General features: G+C 35.4%; 2 protein-coding genes across 5 annotated transcripts; one reads left to right on the plus strand and one right to left on the minus strand.

The window, feature by feature from the left end:
* Positions 1-3,296: 3,296 nt before the first annotated feature.
* Positions 3,297-9,132, minus strand: LOC121756903. Of its 2 annotated transcripts, XM_042152328.1 has the most exons (7): positions 8,907-9,132; positions 8,468-8,579; positions 7,146-8,209; positions 6,258-7,037; positions 5,583-6,184; positions 5,368-5,420; positions 3,297-3,827 (listed from the first exon to the last, which is right to left on the minus strand). In XM_042152328.1, the coding sequence occupies exons 3-5, from the start codon at positions 8,181-8,183 to the stop codon at positions 6,140-6,142; spliced, it is 1,863 nt and encodes a 620-aa protein (XP_042008262.1). In that variant the 5' UTR covers positions 8,184-8,209; positions 8,468-8,579; positions 8,907-9,132; the 3' UTR covers positions 3,297-3,827; positions 5,368-5,420; positions 5,583-6,139. The 2 variants fall into 2 exon arrangements, with proteins under 2 accessions (XP_042008262.1, XP_042008261.1); XM_042152327.1 differs by lacking the exon at positions 8,468-8,579.
* Positions 9,133-12,739: 3,607 nt separating this feature from the next.
* LOC121758753 (serine/threonine-protein kinase EDR1-like) lies at positions 12,740-21,399 on the plus strand. Of its 3 annotated transcripts, XM_042154147.1 has the most exons (16): positions 12,740-12,875; positions 14,040-14,418; positions 15,420-15,623; positions 15,723-15,914; positions 16,019-16,275; positions 16,601-16,687; positions 17,591-17,686; positions 17,948-18,034; positions 18,659-18,776; positions 19,300-19,606; positions 19,676-19,799; positions 19,908-19,927; positions 20,009-20,165; positions 20,530-20,818; positions 20,922-20,994; positions 21,059-21,399. In XM_042154147.1, exons 2-16 carry the CDS (start codon positions 14,173-14,175, stop codon positions 21,139-21,141), a joined length of 2,340 nt encoding a protein of 779 aa, XP_042010081.1. In that variant the 5' UTR covers positions 12,740-12,875; positions 14,040-14,172; the 3' UTR covers positions 21,142-21,399. The 3 variants fall into 3 exon arrangements, with proteins under 3 accessions (XP_042010081.1, XP_042010080.1, XP_042010082.1); XM_042154146.1 differs by having other exon boundaries at positions 15,420-15,914; XM_042154148.1 differs by lacking the exon at positions 12,740-12,875 and having other exon boundaries at positions 14,303-14,418; positions 15,463-15,914.
* Positions 21,400-21,445: the final 46 nt, after the last annotated feature.

The following is a 21,445-nucleotide window of genomic DNA, read 5'->3' on the forward strand; positions in this document are numbered from 1 at the left end:
AATGAGAAATTATGTTTAACAGCCTATTTTTCCTGCCCTAATTCGTTAGTCGTGATATAGTCGCTATGCAGTAGTATTAAATTGCTACTCCTATAATAATATAGATGTTATGGGCCAAATATTGTAGGCCTAATAAATGATAGAAGCCCATCATCTCGGGCCCAAGCCCAGTTATAGCAAAAGCCTAAAATGAAGATGTTGATGATGAAAATTAAGGGGGGGAATTTTAAAATTGTAAAAACGATATCGTTTCAAGTCTGTGTAGACAATAACAATTTGAATAATCAACTTTTTTTGTCTACGCAAGAAAATTCAGCATCCACGCCACCACCCATTTCACCGAAAATTTAGTTTCCGGGACAAATTATGAGAGTAATCAGAAATCAACAAAAATGATTTAATGCCAATTTACATCTATGTATTTACTGCGAGACAATTCTATTCATAACCTCTATTTTATTTTTGTAAGCTCCATATTAAAAACAATTATAAATTTACTATTTCACACTAACTCAAAATCACCTAATTAAGAGTACTTTATCATAACCAAACTTCAAATTTATAAATATTTATTATTAGTAGTATTAGCTTTTAAAAGGGCTTGTAGTAAGTAAAATTTGGGCTATAGAAGAGCATCGCGGTATGAAAACCCCAAAACTCTAACCTCTTTATAGTAGTAGTAACATTAAAAATTAGTGAAAACTACAATGAAATTTATCTATACGGGGTACACTATGGTTAATAAGTGAAATTCTGTCAAATATCAAAGCAAATCTCAACCATTGGATGGTTGTGATAATAATATCTGAGCTACATTATTAGACTAAAATGTGTTACATTATTAGGCGAGCTACATTATCAGACCACACAATTTACATTATTAGACTAAAACGTGTTACATTATTAGACTACACAATCTATATTTTTAGATGACACATGGCATTAATCTAACAGTTAGATCACAAGATCCAATGACTAAGATTTGCTTTGATTTTTTTACAGAATTTCACTTATTGATTTGATCACATCCCTTATCTATACATTACACATATTATTGTTAAACAAAATATAATTTTAAAGCAGAAGATCGATCATTTGGAAATGACAAAAATATAAAACACAGAAGCTGAGCAAATATTATGGACTTTCTGTGATGATAAGGAGAAACCAATACCACTCTTCATCTTAATCCCACCACCATATAAAAAAAGAGGGGTACAAAAATAACTATAATAATTGCCCTTCATATCTCATCAACTTGACTTATATATATATATATATATATATATAGGGTTTTGATCTATGCAAAACTAGATTTAAATACAGAAACGCAGAACAATATCATAATTAGGTCACTTTTAGGTCATAATTAGGTAATTTTTAGGTCATGCTAACAAAGCATGACCTAAAACGATCTTAGCATGACATTAAACCCAAATATTATAATATGACCTAAAATTGTTTAATTATGACCTTCCGTGTTTTTGGTTAATTATTGACCATTAGATCATCTAATCCTAGGGCCAAGATTTGGTCTGCATTTCTGGATTTAAACACATACTTATTTTGATCATATCCCTATATATATATATATATAGGGATGTATTCATTTCCTTTTCTCATATTTCCTCCTTTTTCCTTCTTGATCTCAGCCGTTGATTTCCTCCATCCAATGGCCTAAATTATAGGCTTTAACCATTAAATTTAATTCAATTAAAATCTGAAAAGGACATAATTGGTAAATACTATTTTGGTGGTTATGGAAACTTCCTTAATTTCCTCCCTTGAAGATCTGCACGTTTTTTTTCTTTTCACAGATTGCTCAATTACTTCACCACATCCGATTCAGATAGCGCACCCCACTCACAATTGATCCGAATATGCCGAAGCCGGAAGTTGGATTAATTAGTCAAACAAAAATGGTGGGATCAGAGAATCCTCATAAAATATTCATGTAGTTAGTGAATTAGTCCGCAATCTTACAAACGTGACGGCATACAATTGGAAATCAGAGGTTGTAAATTATTTTCATATCAGTCGCCGATCCCAAACGTTGTTTAGCAGGAAATTCGTCTGGGGTTGCAGCGATTCAACCACAAGACTCTCGCGCTGAGGAAATCATCGTAGATCGCCTGATTGCCGGCGGAGAGGTTGGTGTAATCGGAGTCCTCGAGAGAGGTGAGGTAGAGCAAAACGCGGATGTAGAAGAGGTTGCGCTAGTGAGTTGAATGGTTCAACTCGGGGAATTTGAAGTACCGGTGAACGTGAACTCGGTCGTCGATCCACATAATGTACACATAATGTACATATTGTATAGTATAATGCGTAGTTTAGTTTCTATAATGCATTATTTGTGATATGTAATGAACATTTATAATGACGCGTTTAATTTAAGTTGTGTCGTATTTCGATGTTTGGCGCACGTTTCTTGTTTTCCCTAAGGGTTTAACAAGTCTAGGGGCTAGGGTTTAGTATGTTCTATGTCTAAAAATGTTTTCCAAATACACGAGCTGCAGTAATTCGTCTGGGTTGCACATAATGTATATTTAATATAGTATAATGCATAGTTTAGATTCTATAATGCATTATTTCTGATATGTAATGAACATTTATCCTGACCCGTTTAATTTAAGTTGTGCCGTGTGTCGTTGATTGCCGAACGTTTCTTGTTTGCCCTATGGGTTTGACAAGCCTAGGGGTTAGGGTGTAGTATGTTATAAGTCTAAAAACGTTGTCCAAATACACGAGATGGAGTAATTCGTCTGGGGTTGCACATGCATAATGCGTAGGTATATTTTAAAACAGATATACATAATGTACATATTGTGTAGTATAATGCGTAGTTTAGTTTCTGTAATGCATTATTTGTGGTATGTAATGAACATTTATCCTTACCCGTTTAATTTAGGTTGTGTTGTGTTTCGATGTTTTACGCACGTTTCTTATTTTCCCTAAGGGTTTAACAAGCCTAGGGGCTAGGGTGTAGTATGTTCTAAGTCTAAAAAACGTTGTCCAAGTACACGAGCTGCAGTAATTCATCTCGGGTTGCACATGCATAGCGCGTAGGTATTTTTTAAAACAGATATACATAATGTACATTTTAGTATAGTATAATGCGTAGTTTAGTTTCTGTAATGCATTATTTGTAATATGGAATGAATATTTATCCTGGCCCGTTTAATTTAAGTTGTGCTGTGTTTCGATGTTTGACGCACGTTTCTTGTTTTCCCCAAGGGTTTAACAAGCCTAGGGGCTAGGATCTAGTATGTACAACTGCAACCACGTGATGCATAAACTAGATAAATAATGCATTCAAATAGCCAAATAATGTACAGAATCACTCAAGTAATGAACATACAAATATTGCATTCATTCTTAGACTCATATACAACAACAATCTAAAGATGCATAAAAATGATAAATAATGCATATAAATAGCTAAATAATGTACAAATATTGCATTCACTCTTAGACTCATGTACAAGTTCCGTGACGGCTTCTTTCTTTCATGGAGTTAAACTCTGTATACAATTCAGAATCTCGGTAGGGGTTCGTCGACAATACAAAATCAAGGACCGCCCCAAATCCTATATCAGTGACGGCCCTTTTTTGTCGGGGATTCTGCCGTTTCAGGCAGTCTATGAATTCGGACGGAGTTCGACGGGAGTATAGTCGATCATGCTTTCGCCCTGTAATTGGTCTAGGCTCATCCTGACAACCAGAAGTCCCAGGAGCTATCTCAGCTAATCTCTGTCTGAGTTTTGTTGCAAGCGCAACTGGAATTATGCCATCTACCGCATCTTCTATGTCTACTCTAAGCAGCTTATCTGAAATGACACAAACAACACATCATGAACAGATTATATAGACTGAGTACTGCATATTTAACAACATATTATGCTTAAGGCATAACAAATAATGACTTAAGTATGTTTCTTAACAACCACAGCAATTACCATTACTAATGGTTAACATGCCAACTATAATGCATACATGATGGTACATAATGCACAATTTAAGTTCAATAATGCACCCAAAACTTTTTCTTGAAGCCAGTGTGTATAACACACGGGATACACTACATACACCTATACAATGCATCATATACTTCAACATATGCAATTTTAATCTACATAATGCACTTTATAGCTAGTAAAACCACACCAGCTGAATAATGAATGAATAAAACCCTACCCATAGCAAACACGGTGCATTAACACAAAATAATGACTTAAGTATGTTTCTTAACAACCATGGCTAATACCAATAGCAATGCTGAATATTAATACTATAATGCATAGATCTTGGTATATAATGCACAAGCTAAGTCCAATAATGCATATAACTACATGTCTTAAAAATAAATTGTATAACACACAAACTTGATGCACTAGGAACAAATAATGAATAATCCCCCACCCATAATGTAGAAGATAAAGAAAATAATGAACACTGTTGATGCACGTTTAGTCAATTTATATCAAATCATCAATCAGATTCCTCTGTAAAAATCTGTGGCAACAAACCAATACAACCAATGACCAGTGTTAAAACCAACATAATGCATACATAATGATACATAATGCACTGTCTGGCATAAAAAATGCACACTGAATTCTTACGTACTGTATTCTGGAGCACACTAGACTACATTATGCACAATGTAACACACACAATGAATCTCCAATCACTTAAATAATGCACTAATCTCCAAACACATACATAATGCTTAATATTAATACAATAATGCTTAATATTTATACTATAATGCATACATCTTGGTAAATACTGCACAGGCTAAGTTCAATAATGCATATAACTATAAGTCTTCAAAATACATTGCATAACACACAATACACTGCACCCACCTCTAAAATGCACCATATACTGAAAGGTATGCTATTATTCTTTTAGATAATGCACTACATATTAAATAAGAGTACATCATGATGCAGTAGGAACAAATAATGCATACAAACCTACCCATAATGCAGAAGATAAAGAAAATAATGAACATTGTGGAGGTATCGTCGGGCCTACCCAAAATGAACAAATAATGAATACAAACCTACCCATAATGCACTGTCTGGCCAAAAAAATGCACACGGAATTCTGACATAATGCACATCAAAATACCCCTAAAATGCTAGTTTTACAGCAAGTAATGAAACTAGACATCTAAATAAGGCTATTCATATTCATAAAAGGTGAAAACACAGTCAAGATTATTTCGAACCAATTGACCTCAAAACAATTACCTAAAATGGTCCAGTAAAATCATTTTTACACTGTATTGTGAGCATCAAAGAAACATGCAATTTACAACAAAAATAATACTGAAAAGCACAACCAACGAGTGCAATTTACCTGCTTCCTGTGATGCTTGCGAGCGTGGACGACCTCTTTTTGGCATATTTGATCTGGAATAAACCGAAAGAAATAAGATACCTGAATCGAGACGTTGTAAACCCAACACAATGCCGAGCACTCATAATCGGAGACAACCCTAGACGATTACCTAGTTAATTCCGATATCCTAAAGCCTAGGCATACGCTCAGTTGAATGTTTTCCCTTTACATACCTGCGAGATTTGTTGAATATGGCGTGCAAACACGTCAACGCCGGTCGATTTTGTGGGAGCTGCAACCGCCGTGGAGTGGAATCGACGCAAATTGGTGGCGGAGGCTGTGGCAAGCGAAATGTGGCGGATGTAATTAGGGTTTAGAGAGGGGAAGGAGTGGGGGGAGTCGAGGAGTCTCCTGGAGCAAATAGGAGAAAACTGAAGAGAGGAAGATTGCAAATCGCGTGACATTCGCAATTCCCAAAAAAATGGCAGTTCCAATTTATCAATTTTACTATATTAACCCCATAATGCACAACGAATGGAGCTATAATGCAACGCGGACATAATTAATAAGGATTAACGTGGTCCGTTGATTGGAAGGATCTAACGGTTATTATTAAGAAGAGAAAAGGATCTTAGAGTGGAAAAGGAGAATAGTGTTCCCCTATATATATATATATATATATATATATATATATATTTCCTCAATAAAATTAGTATGATCTGGAAGGTCTTGCAAATCTGCGAGCCAAGACACTTTCCAAATCTTGCAAATCAGCACTCGTCGTGGTTTCCTACGTCTTCATCGGCCGCCTGTAAGAAGCACGATGCACGAGCTCCTGCAAGAACGCAAATGCTGAGTGAGACAAAAACAATGGAACAGCCAAAGCCAAATTTTAGAAGGTTTCACACCTCTGAGAAGCGGATGTGATCGTGACGGGAGTTGGAAGTCTTTACAATGGTCTCCCATTTGGAGTTAGTGGCTGAGGCCTTCTGCCCCTGCAGTTTCTTGGAGTGAAGAGGGCTGCCTCGACGCGAGTTAGCAAATGGATTTCCTAGTGGGATGGAAGGCAGAGTGCGCCAAAGCCAAGATTCCGATGGAGATTTTGGGAGTGGTGGAGGTAAAGGAGATCTCGGAGGAGGATCTGTCTCTCTTCTTCCATTATCGTCTTCTTCCTTCGTCATGAATTCCGCTTCACAAGGAGCTTCATTTCTCCATTCTGGCTTAGGTGAAGGTATGAATCTAGGACTTAGTCCGTTGGCTTTGGAGGCATCAAGAACTTGAGCTCTTTTGGCAGATGGATTCGTGCTGGGAAGTTCTTTCTTCTTCACGTAATCTACGTACACTGTTTTCTCCACAGGATAGTCTGCAGGGGCTGCGTTTATCTGATTCCTCGACACATCTTGCAGGGCCCTAAACATCTTGCGCGATGAAGCAAGTTTAGCATTGAAAATCTCGGCTTCTTTAGGGACGCCAAGAAACCCTGCTCCTTCGCGAAATGGAGACTTTGGGGTTTCGTTGCGATATGGAGAAATGTTGCCACTTCGCTGGTGCCCCAATGGAGACACTCCTGCTGATCTGTGTGCATCACCGGAGTTGAGATACTGGTTGCTAAACTTGTCGATTCTTGGAAGATCTCGTGACAGCAATCCGGAATGAAATTTCGTCTTTTGTACCACCTGGGAAGCATTCTGCAATTCAAGAGATCATCATCAATCAACACAATGTGAATAGTTTCATCTGATAAGTGTGAAACTTAGTTTGAAAATGAAATAGGATTGTTTTGAGAGATTGATCACCTTGTCAAGTGGTCCACTGTGTGCATTTCTAGTGAATCTTTTCACTTCACGCGTTGAAGGGGAGGGAGGCCGGCTCTTTGGTTTCGACTTCAATGCAGGGAGAGGATTCAGAAGGCACAGCGAATTCTTGACACAAAATCGAGGGATGATCCCCCAAGCTTTCCCAGACTTTTTACTCGGAGGAGCAACTGACTCCTGATCCTCGTCTTCACTCTCCATGCTATTGATATACTTGGTGTAATACGGTAATGCATCCGAACTATATTGCTTGAGTGACGGCTTCATTTCCCTAGAAACTGCTTTCTTCACCGGCTTCTTCACAGCGTATTCAGGCGTTTCCACCACAACGGCCTTGGCTGCTGGCAGGAACCTATCCATCATGAAATCTCGAGTTTGTTTGTCTACAGAAAAGGTTCCAGACGGCTTCACACCAGAACTCATGTAGCCACTGATCCCACTCACACTGTAATTGAAGGACCATGACTCTGTCAGTGAGAGTGTGTCGAGTGCATCTGAATACGCCTCATCTCCACTCTCTGAATCCGACTCGTCTTTACAGTTCAAACTATCATTCAATCTCTCCAATAGACTGGCATGATCAGTGACAGAAAATGCTTCAGCATGGGACCTGTAAACGTTCTGATCGTTGGTTCTTTCACCAGAACAGTATCTCGAATGACCAGATAACCGGCCAGGAGGAAGCTTTGGGATTTCGCCTGAGCTGCGCCTCGTGGCATCTGATATCCTTGCTGGAGGAAGACGCGGTGTGGTTGACTCCTCAGGGGTATGTGAGTGGCTCTCGGCTTCTCCTTTAGGCCTTCCCGGGATATGTTCCCAGTGAAATGGAACAGAAGCTGGTTTTGTCATCGTCACCTCCTCACATTCCCATTTGGGTTTCGGAGGTTGAAGAGATTGCTGCCGGGAGGGCGGTGGCCTCTCCACCACCTTCCGTTTTGCTAGCTCGGAAGATTTCGAAGGTGATGAATATCTCCTTGCAGACATAAGTGGTGCATTGAAATCTAGTTGCCTCTTGTCCATTTTGTGATTATGCTTTGTTTGCCAATCTAACATATAACAAGGACTAAATTAGTAATAAAGTTCATAAGTGATATATACAATAAATTTTCAACAACTCAAAAGTGTGGTAATTTCTTAATTTAATCAGCAATAGTGTTGATGATGAATCATTGATGAGCACACCAAACCTTTGAATTTTTACGGCAAAGATAACTGACCAATGCAAAGGCATTTACTTCACCTACTTTCACTTATCAACCAAGTTATATTTCAAATTTAAATAGGCCATGAATGCCTCAACAAACCTCATCAATGTTCAGTTACCAGTCATATTTTCCTTCCCTTTCACAAATACAAACAGCCCATTTCCAGAATTTCCCAGTAGTTAGTGAGCTTGCATCCAAAGATTAAGACAATCTGATCCAAAAGGGAGAAAATCTGACTGCTTGTATCATCAAATTTTATCACTAACCAAAAATACAAACTAAGCAGAATCAAAACAAAAATGTACATTCTCACAAAAACCAAAAGCAAATCAAGAAATGCTATAGTTTCAAGAACTTCTCCACACCCCAAAAAAATCAAAGAAATCATTAAAATCGTCAGTCAAGAATGGAAATTTACTAAAACCCACAAGACAACACCCCAAGAACAACACATTACACCAAGAAAGAACAAGAAAACTTTCCCATTTCAATCTATGAAAATACAAAATAAAAATGATTCCGGCATTTCATCGAGTACCTGGGGAAGAAAGAAGAAGCCCGCTGATTTCTTGGATTTGGAGTTCCTTCCCGCGAATGGTGGCAAAGGAAAAAGAGAAAGAGGAAGAGAGAGAGTGAGTGAGTGTTTGCTTTTTAAGGTTAATGAGTATTTAGTAGACAAGAGTAGCGCTGATTACTGACTGACTGAAATGTATGTGGATGGTATGACGTGGTGGGGCAGATTATCTTTCTCAATAAAGAAGAGGGCCAATCGCAATTCTTGATTTTTCCAGTATTATCACTGGAGATTTGTCGTAGACGTATGTCACGGACATACCGTTGGATAACAGCGACAGTTATGAAAAAAACCTAACCGCATTTATTTCGCGCGCCCGTTTTTATTTTGTGTCGCTCTTCGCCGGTTTATATATTTTTCTGGGCCCCTCCTTAATGTTCACACCACACAAAAAGCAATCGGATTTATTTATTTATAGAATAAATATCAATTTACATAAATTATTATCTCTTGTTTTAGAACTGGATCCGATTAGTTTTTTGAATCGGTTCTATTTTTAGTGATATAATCAAGACTAATTGATTCTTAAGACATAATTTTGGATTTTTGAACACTATTATTAGGAAAATAATCATTTGATTTCGATTATGAATACTTAATTATCATAAAATTAGATCTTATGTAATTTATTATATTATAGTACTTTATACTTTTTCAAATAATTTTTAATTAATTATTTTTTAATTTTATTATTTTCTTTGCCTTTTGTGTTATCTCTCTATTTTAGAATCGGATCCGATTAGTTTTTTGAATCGGTTCTATTTTCAGTGATATAATCAAGAACAATTTATTCTTAAGACATAATTTTCGATTTTTGAACACTATTATTAGAAAAAAAAAATCATTTGACTTCGATTATGAATAATTAATTAACATAAAATTATATCTTATATAATTTATTACAGTATTACATACTTTTTCAAAATTAAGTAAGTACTATTTATTTTTTTAATTTCTACTTTTTGTTTGCCTTTTGTGTTATTCTCTTATAACTTGTTTCTTTTTTCCGTTATAGAACGAGTAATCACGAGGTATAAATCTTCAATTCAATAACAATGGAATCATTTATCTGAAAAAAATAGTGTTTTTCTTTTGAAATTGGAATTACATAATAAAATAATTCATGTTGATTATGCATTTTCTTTATGTGTTAATTTTTTTTTATTGTTTTGTTATTTTTCTTTAGCTTTTTCCTTTTCCATTAAATATCCAAAAACAAATTGCGATGTGAATATTTTTTATTTTAATTGAATTTTGGAGATAAGTGTTTTTATCTGAAGTAAATAAAACATTATTTCTTTCTTAATCACCATGAAGGCTGGTTAATAAACTGAAAATTCAATTAAAATGAATAAATCCCATTATTTTTGGAAATTATGGAAATGACAAAAATTTCTTAATTATGCCTATACAATTACGTAAATAAACGGAATTCAATTAAAATGAATAAATCCCATTAGTTTTTTGATTTATATATTCAAGGTTCTTCTTACTTATTAGTAAATTGTAGTATTATATAGTAGTAGCATTTTTTATACTATATAATTCTATAAAAATAATGATGACTAGTCATTAATTCTGATGTTATCAATTACGTTAAGGTCCACTAATATTTTGTGACTATGCCTTAAACCAAAATAAATGCCCCTGATGATTTGTCGTCCGTTTATGGCGTCAATTACGTGATTTACGTCCAATTTCTTCAATCTGAAATAGGATATCATTTCACATTGATCTCTAATAGTCAAGCAGTAGTTTTTTTTTTCATTTTCCATATTAAAGATGCAATTTTTTTTCTCTTATATTGCTGATCACTCTTACTATAATATCTTTTCTCAATCTGAAAAATAACTTATACGACTTTATTGTCTGTCATTAATTGTTGACTAAATCAATTCAATCAATGTATTCATTTTCTTGTTGAGAAAATATGGTAGGGTACACTTTCGGCTCCATGCATGTTATGGTATGGGAATAGATTTTTGCATTATGTTTTAGAAGAAAAGGACAATCGTCTGATATTAAAATATTTTGTTTTGATTCAAATACCTATGAGACAAATATGTCACATGGCACTTCATCAATCCCAGGATTTTGCTAATCACTGATGTTGCTTTTCTTGAAATATTAAATATTGAATTGTCACCTATAATTAGTTTATAGTCGGAAATACCTAAGTTCTGGAGTTTTGTGATATACAAAATCAGTGTCATAATCATCCCCATTAATTCTTTTCCCACGACAATTTCTTTCTGTAATTAGTCACCACACCAATAAAATGTGTCTTGAATAATATTCATTTATTTAAATCCTAAAATTTGGTAAATTTTTGTCAATCCCAATTTTCGAAAATAAACTAATTAAGTTATGAATTTCATTTTTTTTTCTCAATTATTTCATCCGCTTGCAAAATTATATTTTTATAATGTTCAAAATAATATTACTCCATTTGATTAAAATAAGTACCATTAAGGTAATTAGGGTTAGAATTATATTGTTTCCATTTGACAATTGCCTTCTTTTTTGGTATGGAAGTTTGGGAAACAATATGCTCCACGTAGTAGTATTTCTCTAATTATATGAGAAATTTACATTTTAATCGGCCCATAAAAGTTGAGAACAGACCAATTGGGCTCATTTATGGGCCTCAATAATAAACCGAAATCAATAGCTGCGTCATTAATGATAACTGTACTCTATTTTGAATTTTCTACAACACAAACCAATTACTATAAACTATCGAAACTTCAAAATCTCATATATTAATGTTGTTTGATTTTTAATTAAATATTCAATAAAATTACTATACACGTTCTAATTTTTAAATTAGTGCTAGTAAATAACTACTACCTCAAGACCAGGGTCGATTTCTTATTCATTTACTTGCATGCTGATTTGGACTAAAGAGAAATAGTGGAATATATTATTGATTAGTAGTAGTAAATTATTTAATTTATTTATTTTAATTCCAATTCTGGGCCTTGCTCTTGAATTGTCATCATAATTTCATTACTATAGGTATGGTTGTTGAGAAACAAGTCATGCCCTACAATTAAGGAGCCTCCTATTCCAGAGAAAAAAATAGGTCGGCGAATTATATACTAGTATAACAATATATTTGCATTTTTAATGATCAAAATTAATTAATTTGATCCTTAATTTCGTAAATTACCTTGGTCTAAAAAAAATCATCAATGGTCCACTTAATAAGTATAGTGAGGCTTGTCGCTTGTGACCTTGTTGGAAATAGGGATATTGACTACAGCGTGAGCATGCATGATTTTATTGATGATTTCGAGATATTTGTCTTGGACTATAAAGGCTAAATCTATGTTATATTTTCATAGATAAAGTCAAAAAAGTGTCAATAGTTATTATCTCAAATTACTTTTCACTTTCAATAATTATGGAAATATTCATCCTTCCATAATTAAATATCCAAAATGAATTTATTAACTCTAATTATGGAGTACTATAATTTAGTGCATGCATAAAATTTCTTATCAAACTTGAGCTCAACTTTCGAAGTTGGTTTGAAACTCTGAACTTTGAACTCTCATTTATAATTAAATAATTAAATGAAATTGTGATACAAATTTTATTAAAAGTTGAAAAAATTAATTATTAAAAAGTATATTATGAATGAAGAAATTAAGTACTACTACTACATAATTAGATAATCAAAATGACAAAAAAAAATGTCACTTTTTTTTGAATGAGTGCAAAATTGAACAACGCTAGTAGTCGTAGACGTTTATTAATATAAATATAAAATATAGATACATTGAGTAGCGACAAAATAATCAAACTCGATTGATTTTCACTTTTAATAATGACGCGAACGTAGAAGTAGAGTTTAAAGCCACTTCTTCCCAGATTCAGATTGCCATGTTTCCGGTTATCATCCTCAGATTTATGGCTGCAGATCTTCTGGTAACTCTCCGTCGTCATTGTTTACCGTTGTTTCTTATCTTCAAATTCTCGTTAAATTGATCCGTTTTCAACTTTTATTGACGTGGATTTGTTAAGAGACTGCTGCTTGATTGGTTATTTGTTCCTTTGTACATAATGAACGGATGAGGAAGTTTTGTTTCATTGATTAATTAGAAATGAATCGGACAAAGGAGTAAAACAAGTGTTTAAGCTGGATTCTTCAATTTTCTGTAGTTTAAGCTGAATTTTGTGGTGGTATATCGGCATCACTGCTATCGTCTTCTTTACTTTTAGTCAGGGGTGTGCATTGCTTTTGTTTCTGTTGATTATTGACTCTGTCACGAGAATGAGGTTTTTCCCTTCCTATATTGACTTAATTGATCAATAATCAGGTGAATCTGATCCTTCATTATTGTTTCTTACTATATTTTCCTTATTGTCTTGTGTGTGTGTGCGTGCATTCATGCTTGTGTATTGGAAACGTGGAGAGACGGCTGCTGTTCGATGGCTCTGTTGGAGAAGTAGATTGTCATTTTAGCTAAGTAGAGTGCACATTTGATTTATCACAGGGGTTTCTGGTTTAGGAAGAGCGTGTTATGTTATTAGTTCACAGTGCATCCTGTTGGCTAATGTAGGATAAGTTGGAGCAAGTTTCTGTTCTCTTGTATAGTGAATTTTACAAAATCTGTACAAGCAAAGCCTAGTTTTACTAATTAATCGAGTGCTGAAAACTAGAAATAAAGTGCAAGATAGAAAGCTTTTTGCCTAAGCTAAGAAAGTTAGTTTACAGTGAATCTTCCATGCTGGAAGGCGAATGTGCTTCTCCGTTATAATTCACTCTGATGCCACAGAAGATAAAGAAAGTGTCATGCATCAACTACAAAACTTGTCAGGATTTTTTTCATATTTATTGACATTTTTGTGGACAACATTTTCTCAATGTAGTTTTATTTCAAAACATTCTCGTGGAAAATGAATAGGTGATCCTGAAAATGTTTCTTTTATATATGGTGTTCATTTTGTTCCATTTTTTGGGAGGATATGGAAGTTTGTTTACTCGGTTACAAAATGCTAGTTGGTACATTCTGTTACGGAACACATTAATATAACCGCTGTGAAGACTTCTAAGCTTTCTCATATTTTCCCCTCCTTTTCAAATTGCAGATTATTTGTTCTACAGTCAGATCATAGAGAAACTGTTTATGAACATTTTCTGTAGCAGAGTTTGTGTTTGCTATGACTCTTAGGCACGTTACATGTTACCAAACATGACATTGTATTTTGAGTTGAAGAATACATGGAGGAGACAACGGACGATACTAGGCTGGTGGAAGGACCAGTTCATAATGCCCAATGGAGGCAGTCAGGTCTTATTGATAAATTGCGGAAAATTTCCCTGGCTTCTCCAGATGAAACCTCAAGTTCTAAATCAAAAGGTCAGCTTGACTGTGGGAGTCCAGCATTTCATTTAGCATCACAGACTTTGTGGGACACTGGAAAGCTAGCAGAACCAATCCAAGATGGTTTCTACTTTGTCTATCCAGTAAGTGATTATTAATTTTATGATGTGCTGTAAATCCTTGGTATGCTGATTGCTGAGTTCAGAGTATAAGAAAACCGATAGATAAGGTAATGTTTATACTCCTATGGTTGATTAGTATCACAGATATTTAGATCTTGACTCAAATTCATTTGTAACCACACCTTAGATTATTTCTTATATACGTACTAAATTTGCAACCTAATTCTCTTTTCCGTTCTGTTATTTTTTAAAAAAATTATGCAGTGTTGTTACAATTAATTAGGAAGAAGACTTCTTGCATAGACTCCAGGGATTCTTTTGAATATCATGGTTACTAATGCTGCTGCATCCCTAACAAATTGTTTTCTGACTCTGAATTTTTAGTATCAGATCATCACACGCAAGCCAAAAATTTATATCCAGCTTCCATGTTGGTGATTTATGCAAAATTTCCAAACAAGGGATTTTCAAATGAAATTCTCCCAGAAATATTTCTTATCTCTTTGTATGACTGACAGCAGCAACTCAGCAAATGTATATTGCTATTGATATTTGAGGAGTATAATATCTATCTTTAAAATCTGCATAACTGTGAAGGATTATCCCCATTTAACTCCTGCAACTTTCAGTCATAAGCATTTAGTTATCTCTAGAAATATAAGCATTGCTGTAGAGAAATATTGTAGTGAAGGCTCTAGGTTCTTACAATTTCTCACAGCCATGGCATTATATAGAGTATTATTCTACTCCACTTACCAACTCAAGGAATGTTGTGTTAGCTCAAATTTTGGAACTTCTATATTGTACTGTACTATTCTTCTTTTTCATTTTATGACATGAATGGCCTTTTGTTTTTATTAATAACGAAAAGGCTTCTATTTCGTACTGTCTGAAACTATGCTAATGGCGTGATTTACTTACTCTTTCAATCAGACATATACCTTAATAAAATGGTAAGGTGTATCACAAATCAACTTAATTAGTGGTGAATTTAGTTACTTATGACTCCTCTTATTTTGTAGGAAAGAAGATTCACGGAGCTTTTTTATTCTATTCCCTCTATAGATGAGCTCCAGGCCTTGGATGCTGATGGCCTCAGGCCCAATGTTATTCTTGTTGATGCACGTAAAGATAAGAAGCTTTCTATGTTAAAGCAGCTAGCCATCAAATTGGTGAGGGGACTCAATCCAAATCCTGCCGCCACAATCAAGAAGCTAGCTGGATTGGTGTGCAATTCTTTGAGTTCATTTGTCCTGTATTTTTTTCATTTGAGGTGGCTTCATAGAATTATGTTTTTTTTTAATTTGTCATTAACACCTCTAAAGGTCTGTGATTTCTTCAAAAGACCCAAATTGGAACCCGGTCATGTGAGAGGCGCACTTGAAGAAGTCTCTCATGCATTAGACAATCAAGGTATCCATATGCTGGGCCATGTAAAGTACGGTTCTTGCCATTCCAAAGCTATCTTGTTCAAAGTTCTTGCTGACACTGTTGGCCTTGAATGTATGCTTATGATGGTAAGGTGCCATCCTCTTTTGAGACACACAACAAGTGTTATATTTGCCATAGCCGAAATTGTTCTACATAACACACTCCTGAATTTGTCTGTGTCTTCTTCCAGGGTTTACATAGAGAAGGTGTAATACAGCGATCAGATGCGTATAGGGACATGTCTGCCATAGTTGTTCTAAATTCTGTTGAGTTTTTGGTCGATCTTGCACGTAACCCTGGGAAGTTGGTGCCGTGCTCAGCAAAGGCAGTCCTTCTCTCTCATCTCTCTGCTGGTGAAAGTGATTCTGCCGAGTATGATTCATATGATTCACCTATTGAACCAAATAGCCCAGTGCGTGGATTTTCAGATCAAACAGAAGTGGAAGGGTAAGAATACATATCCCGGATCCAGTTTGTGTTGTTGTCACCTGGCAGTTTATAAATTCTGTTTCTACTGAGCCTTAATCTTTTAGAATTACACACTGCTACTGCTGTAATACAGTGCTTTCAGCTTATATATGTGGCACTGCCCCTTTGTTGGAATATGTTTAGCAATCCAAATCTCAGATCTGATAATCTGATCCTTTTTATTTGCATCTTATTTTATTTCTCACAGATAAAACTTTTCCATGTGTCATTATCCAACTAAATTATATTCATATGTTCTTGTGAATTGTTTGGTTGAGGTTGCTAAGTACCTGTTCTTATCCAGATTATCTCACAGTGATCCAAATGTAGCGAATTCATTTTGGCAGAGTCGAAAGAAAGCCATAGCGGAACAAAGGACCACAAGTTCAAGGTCTTGTAACTTTTCTAAACTGAAAATACACCTTTTTATCTATTTTCTAAATGTAGGAGGTGTCAAATATTGAGCGAAGTTGCTATACCTAAGTGCAATCTTCAGTTTCTTATTGGGGGTGTGTATCTTGTGTCAGGAGTTGTGTCCCTCGGGCACCTCTTACTTAATGTTTTTTCTTCTACTTCTGGCATGCTTTAGAGGATATGAACTTAATGATATTGATAAAAGTGAAGTTAGTCAAAACCCTATGAGCAGTTAGAGTTGACAAAACATTAACCTATATCTTTAACACTTCTGAACGGCCACATGTTATCTACTTTATTCACAACAGTGCTAAATTGCAAATAAACTTCAGTAAGATACTTTTTCAAGACTATTTTTCATATTAGAAAGCATCTCCAGTTCAATCTAGTTGTCCAAATACTCAGATATTAGCATGCATGAAATCAAATAGAGAACTTTGACTTCTTGAAAGTTTGTTTGGGATTAGTGTAATGCTAGACGTCAAGTTAATTTTCTTTGTAAATTCTCTAGATCAGCTTGTTTATATCATATTCCTCTGTATCTCTTGACCATTAGGTTAGTATCAGATTTTTTTTAAACTCATCCAAGGGGCTGATGTTTCAAATGATGAGGAATATGTTCATTTCCACTCATCTTATTTTGCATCCTAAAATATCCCTATGATGTGCCACCTCATCCTTCTATTTTCATAAGCTAGATTGGCAATAAATTTCATTCAGGCAATAATTTTCTTTTCTTCGTTGAAAATTATTATGGCTCTCTGTATATTCAAGCCAGTGCGTTAGCAAGTTCTTTCCTTAATTTTTTTGAATTTAGTTCATCTGTTGATGTAACTTATAGTGACTATTTCTTCATGTATGAAATTCTGCAATGTTTCAGTCCCGAGCATCCTCTCTTCCGTGGACATGGGCGATCTTTGCTTGGAGATCGCAGACATTCATTCCGAGAGTATGACAATGATATCAATGCATCAAGGTCTGTGGTCTTCAGCATTTTTAATATAATAGTCAGTTTACAATTATCTGAAGTGTACCAAAATACACTCATGTCCTAAACTTTACTTTGACATTATACTCACATATTCATTTTGTAACTCAGTGCCGACTGTGCAGTAAAGACTCCATCATTTCTCAGATTGCTTTTTAACATGCATTTCTACCAATCCCTCTGCTTATGTTTTCTCTAGAAATACGTGTTGCAATGCCTTTTCTCATGTAGTTTATGATCAAATTCAAGGTCTGTCGGTGCATCTCCAATAGAATCTCGCAGAAGAAGACGGCGATGTATTAGCATGGTTCCTGAGATTGGTGATGATATAGTGAGGTTGTTCTCTCTTTCTGCTTGTTTCATCCTAGATGTGCTTACATTGAATTGTTGATTTTGTTGTTGTATCTTAAAATCTCTAGTATAGGGATAGAAATTGTTGTACTATGTGAAGGGGTCAAACCTTCTTTTTCATTGAGGATGGAATGACTGTGATAACTGACCAGCACCAATATGAAATGATGGGTTAAATTACTCTTACATTTCATTTGGCGTCCAGAAAAAACTTTTCCATGTGTTTTATGAAGGTTGATATTATCATATTAATATGATTGGGTGGAAAATAAACCATTGCATGAATCGTGGCAAAATTAAGATCATTGCAGAAGTGATGTGAACTTTCTGGGGTGCCTGGTTGAGTATGTTTATGAAAAATGTAAATTGAAAATTTATGCCTGGTTTTATGCATTTATTAGTATTTCTGCTTGTGTGTTTTTCTTGAAAGAAGCGCTAATTGTTTTAATCATTCAAGTGAACTCTATATATAGCAAGGCTGTCTGCTTTCTATTTTAGAAACCTCTTCAGCTCGGGTTGAAAAAATATTTCTTTACTTGCATTTTGTAGTTTAACTGTTGGTTTGTTAAAGATGCAATTCTGCACATGCTCACCAAAGTTTGAATTCAGGGCTGTTCGAGAAATGAGTGAAACTCTCAAGAGAAATCGACATCCAGAGGAACAAGTATCTTCTTCTTATAGCTGTTCCGCGAGTGAACAAGAAGACTGCTCAGACCCCCGAGGAAGTGTAGGCACCTTCTATTCTGTTATTCCTTACAATGAGTGTACTTCACACAGTAATTAGTCGGTGATAAAAGAGTTAGAAAAATATTTATCTGCAGTGACTAAGTTTTCTTTAATTTTAGTTTGAGAATTATTGCCTTGTAGTTAGTGCTGAACTTGAGTCGACAGTGGAATATATCTTATGGGTGGCAATCTTTTCCCCTTTTCGGAAAACCTTTCCCGTTCATCTAAATTCAGCACGGGTGATGGTTTTAAGTATTTTAAGGATCTAGTGAAATATAGGCTACCCAGATTTCAAAATTTTGTTTTATTGCAAAAATATTAAAAACTTTGATCTTAAAAAATGATGGTAGAATACTTACTCTTCATGCTTTCCATTTTCATGCCTTAGTTTCTTACCTATGGTCAGTTTTGCCTTTAATATACTTGTCGCTTTATGCATGAATATTTATACATGCCTGCTATTCATCTTCAATCTCTATGTTGGTAGTTGGATTTTTTGTATTATGGTCATCATTCCTTTCCAGGTGTCAAGGTTCAATCCGGACGCACATGACGGGTTATATGGTCAAAAGCCTTTGACATATAAACTTCCCCTGAATTTGAAACAATTACACTCTCACAAGGCAGTCTCTATGCCTTCTTCTCCTCAGAGGTTTTCCAGGAAAGCTTCTCTTATGAGTGACACACCAGAAAATTTTGCGAATCCTGGTATGATGTCAACATTCAGTAAAGTGCTTGAATCGTCAAAGTTCCTGAACCAGCCACTGCTACCCTTCGAAGAATGGAATATTGATTTTTCTGAGATAACTATCGGATCTCGTGTAGGAATTGGTAAGTATGTTCTTGTATCGTATGATCACTTGCGATTCAAGACTATTTTATCTTCTTCTTGTGTATTAGGATTCTTTGGTGAAGTTTTTCGTGGCACCTGGAATGGGTTAGAGGTTGCCATTAAAGTATTTCTTGAGCAAGATCCGACTGCTGAGAATATTGAAGACTTCTGCAATGAGATATCTATCTTGAGGTAAATATTTGCTGTACCTCTGATGTAAAAGTGTGTAATGATAATGATTTTAATTTGATGCGAATATGGCTTATTCAGTTTCCTAATGATTCCTTTTCCATCCTGCAGCCGGATTCGCCACCCAAATGGTAATCTCCCTGCTTAAATCACAGTTTCTTCATCTGCTGTCAAATGTTTGTTAGAAAAAGCACATTATCTTCTTAATGCAGTTATACTATTCCTTGGTGCGTGCACAACACCTCCGCGCCTGTCCCTAGTTACTGAATTTATGGAAATGAGTTCACTGTATTACTTAATCCATGCAAGTGCGCTGAAAAAGAAGCTGAGCTGGCAAAGGAGACTCAAAATGCTTATTGATATATGCAGGTGTCTTGCTGAATATAGCATATTTGTTTCATTTTCTTACCTCATGCTTACAACATTTGGCTTATTGGAATATAGCATCTCCATCAGAGCAAAAATAAGACCACAAAAGCTTGATCTTGTGCACATTCTGTTCGGGCTTTTCCATTATGTTGTATATGTTTTATCGATTCTAATGTTAGGTGGTATCTATAATGTCTAATAAGATTGTGAACGAATTGGATGATGAGTTTTATTGATCTGGTATCATTAGGTTCACGAGCAAAGACAAATATTTGTATGTTTTTCAGTTTATGATATGTTTCACTTGGTTAATTCTTCTTCCTTTTGCCACTAATTATGGTCCATTCTTTCCTGGGCTATGCAGGGGATTAGCAAGCATCCATCGAATGAACGTGGTACACCGTGATCTGAAAAGTGCGAACTGCCTCGTGAACAAGCATTGGGTGGTGAAGATATGCGATTTTGGACTTTCGCGGAAACTGATCAGCACGCCAATGAAAGACTCTTCCTCAGCTGGAACGCCAGAATGGATGGCACCAGAACTTATTCGCAACGAGCCCTTCACAGAGAAATGTGACATCTTCAGCCTGGGCGTCATAATGTGGGAGCTCTGCACACTCAAAAGACCATGGGAAGGCATACCATCTGTACAGGTAAAACCTCAGCATACAGCAACTATCATACAAACAAAACTCCATTCATATATAGCAAGCCAAAGAGGGTCACATGATGCACATTTGTTGTTCTGACGAGCAGGTAGTTTATGCTGTCGGCAACGACAGGCAGACGCTTGAAATCCCAGAAGGCCCTCTGGGCAAGCTCATAGCAGGTACTTACTTAAAGCTGTGTTCCTTTGATAGAGTTGCAAATTTTATTTTCTACATCTTCTTCAGATTGCTGGGCTGAACCAGATGAACGACCAAACTGTCACGAGATCCTCTCGCGCCTACAAGAATGCGAGCTCCTGTTGTGCTAATATACAACTCTCTATTCATTTATTTCGATTGATACATTACTGCGCCTTTTTGTGCAACAATTGCACATACAAGATGTGGATGGGCTTTGTTGGTAGTGAGAATTACAAATATGGGACGATAATTGGAAAATGTGGGGTAAATTAGCATTCTTTGGTAGTGCTAATCGTCACTGGAATGTCAATTTTTTTTGACAGAATGTAGACTATGATCTGATTCAATTGTATGGAATGAAACTAAGCAAAATGTTTGCATAACAACACTTTTTGAGAAACTTGCTGAACTTACAGTTGCTTCTTTTTATAT

The sequence above is a fragment of the Salvia splendens genome, chromosome 12 (genome assembly GCF_004379255.2).
Source record: "Salvia splendens isolate huo1 chromosome 12, SspV2, whole genome shotgun sequence".
NCBI lineage: Eukaryota > Viridiplantae > Streptophyta > Magnoliopsida > Lamiales > Lamiaceae > Salvia > Salvia splendens.

Coding starts and splice junctions, on each gene's coding strand:
- LOC121756903 (XM_042152327.1), bottom strand. CDS start 8,183: ATGGACAAGAGGCAACTAGATTTCAATGCACCACTTATGTCTGCAAGG. Junction 7,038..7,145: donor ACAGTGGACCACTTGACAAG/GTGATCAATCTC, acceptor CTTGAATTGCAG/AATGCTTCCCAGGTGGTACA. Junction 6,185..6,257: donor ATCACATCCGCTTCTCAGAG/GTGTGAAACCTT, acceptor GCGTTCTTGCAG/GAGCTCGTGCATCGTGCTTC.
- LOC121758753 (XM_042154146.1), top strand. CDS start 14,173: ATGGAGGAGACAACGGACGATACTAGGCTGGTGGAAGGACCAGTTCAT. Junction 16,688..17,590: donor CAAAGGACCACAAGTTCAAG/GTCTTGTAACTT, acceptor GCAATGTTTCAG/TCCCGAGCATCCTCTCTTCC. Junction 19,607..19,675: donor CGGATCTCGTGTAGGAATTG/GTAAGTATGTTC, acceptor CTTGTGTATTAG/GATTCTTTGGTGAAGTTTTT.